This window comes from Mesitornis unicolor, unplaced genomic scaffold (genome assembly GCF_000695765.1).
Source record: "Mesitornis unicolor isolate BGI_N332 unplaced genomic scaffold, ASM69576v1 scaffold4415, whole genome shotgun sequence".
Classification (NCBI taxonomy): Eukaryota; Metazoa; Chordata; class Aves; order Mesitornithiformes; family Mesitornithidae; genus Mesitornis; species Mesitornis unicolor.
This window is the reverse complement of record NW_010186022.1, coordinates 1-6,323: the sequence shown is the minus strand read 5'-3', so window position 1 is coordinate 6,323 and position 6,323 is coordinate 1. Positions and strand designations below refer to the sequence as shown.

The 6,323-nt window shown below is 55.8% G+C and overlaps 1 protein-coding gene across 1 annotated transcript in view; it reads left to right on the top strand.

Moving 5' to 3' along the window:
- LOC104541045 (neurobeachin-like protein 2) overlaps positions 1-5,526 on the top strand; it is a gene marked incomplete at both ends in the record, with an annotated part of 10,239 nt that extends 4,713 nt beyond the window's left edge. The window contains 12 exon segments of the mRNA XM_010185007.1: positions 4-367; positions 446-624; positions 711-870; positions 2,362-2,499; positions 2,582-2,887; positions 3,087-3,236; positions 4,146-4,303; positions 4,385-4,509; positions 4,623-4,743; positions 4,830-4,987; positions 5,191-5,363; positions 5,419-5,526. Of these exon segments, the coding sequence (XP_010183309.1) occupies positions 4-367; positions 446-624; positions 711-870; positions 2,362-2,499; positions 2,582-2,887; positions 3,087-3,236; positions 4,146-4,303; positions 4,385-4,509; positions 4,623-4,743; positions 4,830-4,987; positions 5,191-5,363; positions 5,419-5,526 (2,140 nt within the window).
- Between the last annotated feature and the right edge of the window lie 797 nt (positions 5,527-6,323).

Sequence of the window (6,323 nt, the reverse complement as noted above, 5' to 3'; positions counted from 1 at the left end):
CAGCCGCATCAAGTCCTTCCACTCCTACAACTTCAAGTCTTTTGACTCCTCTGACCGGGCCAGCCGCTCGTCTTCCAACCCCGGTGATGGTCCTCCCTTTGATGGTGTCTACCACCCGCTCTCGCCCTTCTCCACCTCACCCTTTGACCTGGGACTCGACCTGGCCAGCACCAGCTCCATCGCCACGGCCGAGAGCGGCACACAGACCCCAGCCAGCGGCCCAGGCACCCCCTCACCCTTGGAGAGCTTCAAGCCCTTCCCCGGGATGCGAGCACGCAAGAGCTCCAGCCTCTCCAATGTCCTGGATGAGAACAGCTACCAAGATGCACTGCCCAGTGACAACATCTCCAACACCAGCAACCCCCAGGTAAGCCCCAAACCATTGTGCCTACCACTCTGGGCTACGCCAGACACCGGATCACTCACCCATCCTCTCCATTGGCAGCAAACGCCCGAGGAGGAGCTGTGCAACCTCTTGACCAACATCGTCTTCTCGGTGACCTGGCGTGGGGTGGAGGGCTGGGACGACATGGCATGGAGAGAGCGTGGACAGGTCTTCTCTGTCCTCACCAAGCTGGGGACGGCGGGCGAGCTGGTGCGGCCCCCCGATGAGATCAAGCGCAGGTGAGTCCCGTGCAGGTCCAGAGTGGGGTCTGGTGGGGTGCACCCCAAGGGAGGACCACTCCATGGAGCCATCTCTTTTCCCACAGCCTCCTGGAGATGATGCTGGAGTCAGCATTGACGGACCTGAAGGAGTCGGGACCAGCTGCCTCACCTGGTCTCACCCACAATGCCCTCAAGCTGCTGCGATTGCTCCAGGACTTCTTGTTCTCCGAGGGACACAACAACCAGGCCCTGTGGAGTGAGAAGGTGAAGGAGCATGAGCGGGGGTTCCTGATCCCAAACCCAAACTCTGAACCCTAACTCCTAGCCCTATCCCTAAACCCTGCCCCTACCTGCAACCCTTGAACCTAACCTTAGAAAATAACCCATGCATTAATCCTAAACCATAACCCAAACCCATAACCAGTAAATCCAACCCTAACCCCTAAACCTAACCCAAAACCTCAGCCCTAGCCTTATGCCCTTGCCATAAACCCCAACTCAAACCCTAAGTCTTAACACTAACCCTGCACCCTTGCTATGAAGACCAATACTGTATCCTAGCCCTAACCTCTAATCCTAACCCTTAACTCCAATCCTACAGCCTTACCATATACCCAAATCCAGTCCTCTAATCCTATATGCTAAGATCTAACCATAAACCCTATCCCTAACTTGTCAACTGTAAGTCTAACCCTAACTCTACCCTCTTTCTGTAAACCCTAGCCCTGATTTTAAACCTTAACCCTTAAACTTTAACCTTAACCCTACAGCCTTAACATAAATCCAACCCCATAGCCCTGTACCCTAAACCCTAACCCTAAACTGTAACCTCATAACCTATAAATCTAACCATGCCTCCTAAATCCTAATCCTAAACATTAACCCTACATCTTTGTGATAAACCCCAACCCTTACCCATGTTCTTAACCCTTAACTCTAACTCTTACTGTAAACCAAAATCCCAAGTCTAACTTTAACTCGTATTGTGTAATCTGGCTGTACCTCCTAAATTCAAATTCTAAACCCTACATCCTTGCAGTAAATCTCAACCCTAGCCCCAATCCTATACCCTAGACCTAACCCTAATCCTATACCCTTAACCCTAGTCCTACAACTTTACTGTAAACCTAACCCTATATTCTAATCTTGTATGCTAAGATCTAAACCTAAACCCTATCCCTAACTTATAACCTGTAAATCTAACCCTAACCCTTACTGTAAACCCTAACCCTACAATCTTAGTGTGAAACTTAACCCTGATCCTAAACCCTAACCCCTAAACCTAAACTTTAACCTTAACCTTACACCCTTACTGTAAACCCAAAACCCTACCCCTATACCCTAAGTCTTAACCCTAAACCATAATTAACTCATTACCCTATCTCCTAAATCCTAATCCTAAACCTTAACCCTACATCCTTGCCATAAACCTCAACACCAACCCCAATCCTCTACTCTAACCCTAGCCCCAGTCCCAACCCTTAACCCTAACTCTACAACCTGATCATAAACCCAAACCCTAAACCCTGACCCATAAACCCCATGCAAACCCTAACGAGTTTGTCATTAAGGTAATGAGTTGGAGCTCTACCGTACCCCTAAATCCTAATCCTAACCCCTACCCATAACCCAAACCTGTGTCAAGCAAAGCTGAGGGTGGCTGGGTGATGGGGACAGACCTTGTGGCTTTGTGCCTGGCTGGCTGGACGGGTGGGGGGTGCTTGGCTGGGCTGGGGGCTCACTGTGCCCCCCCAGATCTACGAGGGGGTGAGCAGTCTGCTGGACAAACTGGGCGTCTGGTACCACCTGGCCAACGGCACCTCCGACCTCAAGGAGATGGCCCAAACGGGTCTACGCATCCTCGTGGGCTACATCATGCTGCAGGACCCCCAGGTGGGTCAACCCTTCCTGGGGCTGAACCCCAGTCCTTGGGGTAGGGCTGGTGGCCCCATTTGATGTCCGATGTCCCCTCCAGCTGCATTCACTGGCCTATGTGAAGCTGCACAGCCTGCTGCAGACTGCCTCAGCCCCCAAAAAGGATGAGGCTTGCTACCTGCTGGGCAAGCTGGAGACCCCACTGCGACGCTCGCTGGACACCAAATCGGAGACCTTCTCCTGGTTGGTCCCCATTGTCCGGACACTCATGGATCAGTGCTATGAGACCCTGCAGCTGCAGCTCTTCCTGCCCTCGCTGCCCCCCACCAACGGCAGCCCCACTTTCTATGAGGACTTCCAGCTCTTCTGCACTACCCCGGAGTGGAGGGGCTTCATCGAGAAGCACGTGGGTGTCGCAGGGCATAGGGTCACCCTTGGGGGAACCTCTTCCCAGGCTTAGAGACGGGTCCAATGCTGCAGCGGGTTTCCCGTGTCACCACCAGGTTGGAGTGACCTCCAGAGGGGCAATGCTGATAGCCTGGATGGTGGTTGATGGGTGCCAAGCCCTGCAAATGCCTCTCTTCTTATCCTGGTATGCTCTGTAGGTGCAGCCCACCATGGCCCAGTTTGAGATGGACACCTTCGCCAAGAGCCACGACCACATGTCCAATTTCTGGAACGCCTGCTACGATGCCATGATGAGCAGCTCCCAGCGGCGGGAACAGGAGAAGGCAGCCAGCCGCAAGATGTTCCAGGTACTGCCTGCTTCTTGCCTTGTGGATGTCACTGTGGGGATGCGCTCCTCATCCTGGGGACATCGTCCTCAGGATGTGCTCCTCATCCTGGGGATGTCGTCCTGGGGATGTGCTCTTCACTCCAAGGATGTCATCCTGGGGAGATCCCCCTCACCCTGGGGATATTGTCCTCAGGATGTGCTTTTCATCCTGGGGACATCGTCCTCAGGATGTGCTCCTCACCCCAAGGATGTCATCCTAGGGATGTGGTCCTCACCCCAGGGATATACCCTTCACTCTAGGAACATTAATCCTTGGGATTTGTTCTTCATCCTGGGGACATCCTCCTCACCCTGGGGGTACTTCCATTGAGACATGCTTCTCATCCTGGGGACATCATCCTAAGGATGTAATTGTCATCCCAAGGCTGTCACACTGGAGAAGTTCTCCTCATGCTGAGAACTTGCTCCTCATGCTGGAGGCATCATCCCAGAGATGTTCTCATCATCCCAGAATCATCTTTCCAGGGATGTGGTCCTCACCCTGACCACATGCTCCCTACCCCAAGGATATCACCCTGAGGACATGCTCCCCGCTCTGGGGATGCCATCCTAGGGACACACTCCTCACCCTGAGGACATTAATCCTGGGGACATGCTCTTCATCCCAGGGATGTCATCCTAGGGAACGTGCCCGTTACCCTGGGGATATTGCCCTCAGGATGTGCTCCTCATCCTGGGGACATAGTTCTGGGGATGTGCTCCTCATCCCAGGAACCTCATCCCAGGGATGTGCTTCTCACCCCAAGGACACAACCCTGGGGATGTTCTCCTTACCTTGGGGATGTCACCCCATGGACATATTCCTCGCCTCAGGGATGTCCCCAAGCCCCAGCCCTGCTGTCGCTTCACTCTCCTGCTCCCTCGGCAGGAGCTGGTGCTGGAGCCAGTGGCAAAGCGCGCCAAGGCGGAGAACACCCGGCACGCCAACGTGCTTAAGCAGGCCAACAACCACCACAGCACCGTGCTCAAGCAGTGGCGGTCCCTGTGCCGCCTCCTCACCTCGCCCCGCTCCGCCTGGGCTGACCGGTGAGCATCCACCTCCATCCCCAGGGAAGGGTGGCATGGCTGGGGGTCCTCAGGGTGCCTTATTCCCCCTGTCTCCCTCAGGAACCCAGCAGAAGTTCGCTGGAAGCTGTCAAGTGCCGAAACCTACTCCCGGATGAGGCTGAAGTTGGTACCCAACCTGAATTTTGACCAACATTTGGAGGCCAGCGCCCTACGGGACAACCTGGGTGAGACGAATGGGAGCTGTCATGGACCCTGTTGGGGCTGGGGACCCTTCACAGACCTTGTCCTCCAGCTGTGGGGTGGCCAGAGTGGGCTGCTGACCCCCTCCTCATTTCAGGAGCCGACCACCTCCACAACCCCACCGAGTCTCTCCCACTTGCCATGGCCAAGGAGGCCAAGGTGAGCGAGCTGGAAGATGACCAACTGGCCGAGGAGGACCTCCCTGTACTGGACAACCAGTGAGTGTCCCCATCCCCTGCCATGACACTGGCTCCGCCAAGCTGGGGGTGTCACCAGAATCTCCTCACCCCCTTGTGTCACCCAGGGCTGAGCCCAAGGAGCAGAACCAGCGGGAGAAGCTGGTGGTTTCGGAGGACTGCGAGCTCATCACGACGGTGGCCGTCGTCCCCGGCCGCCTGGAGGTGACAACCCAGCACGTCTACTTCTATGATGGCAGCAGCGAGAAGGAGGAGACGGAAGGAGGTAACGTGCTCCTTGGGGGGTCTCAAGGAACCCCTCACCCATCCCATCTCCACCAGAAGCCCATCATGCCAGGTCCTGGTTGTTTTGGCAGTGGGCTCCTCCCAGCCTCAGGGTGATGCTGGCCCCCATCCCTGCCTTGGGAATGGGGATCTGGGTGAATGGTGACACCCACAGGGGCTCTGTGTCCCCCCCCATCTCAACAGGGATTGGCTACGACTTCAAGCGCCCCTTGTCCCACCTGCGCGAGGTTCACCTGCGCCGCTACAACCTGCGCCGCTCCGCGCTCGAGCTCTTCTTCATCGACCAGGCCAACTACTTCCTCAACTTCAAGAAAAAGGTGGGGGCACCCCTTCCCTGCAACCCCGAGCCCCCAAAGGTCCACAGTATTACCCAGGAGTGGCCACTTCACATCCTTCCCCCTGTCCCTCTAGGTGAGGAACAAGGTCTACTCCTGCATCCTCAGCCTGCGTCCCCCCAGCCAGATCTACTTCGGCAGTCGATCGCCCCAGGAGCTGCTGAAAGCCTCAGGGCTCACCCAGGTATTGGCCTCCCCTTGCCTACCCTCACCACATACCTCCCCTTCCTGAAGAGCAAAGGGGAGGGTGCCAGCATGGGATGGGGATAGCCATGGGTTGGAGATGGCCATGGGATGGGGATGGCTGTAAGAATATGGATGGCCATGGGATGGAGATGGCCATGGGTTGGAGATGACCATGGGATGAGGATGGCTGTAGGACTATGGATGGCCATGGGATGGAGATGGCCATGGGTTGGAGGTGGGTGTGGGACCAGGGATGACCGTGGAATAGGGATGGTCGTAGGACCAGCAATGGCCATGGGACCAGTGATGGCTGTGGGATGGAGATGGCTGTGGGATGGGGATGGCTGTGGAATCTGGGATGGTCATGGGACCTGGAATGGTTGTGGGACTTGGATGGCCATGAGGCAAGAGATGACTGGAGGGTGGAGACAACCATGGAACCAGGGATGGCCATGGGAACTGAGATGCTCTTGGACCAGGGATGGCCATAGGATGGATGGAAATAGCCATGGGATGGAGATGTTCGTAGGATCAGGGATGGCCATAGGATGGAGACAGGTGTGGGACCAGGGATGGCCATGGGATGGAGCTGACCATGGGACCAGAGATGGCTCTAGGATGGGGACAGCCATGGGACCAGGGATGGTCGTGGGAACAGAAATGTCCCTGGGACCAGGGATGGTCTTGGAGCAGGGATGGCCATAGGATGGAGATAGCCATGGGACCAGAGATAGCTGTGGTACTGGGGACAGTCTAGGACCAGAAATGGCCATGGAACAGGGATTTCCATGGAGT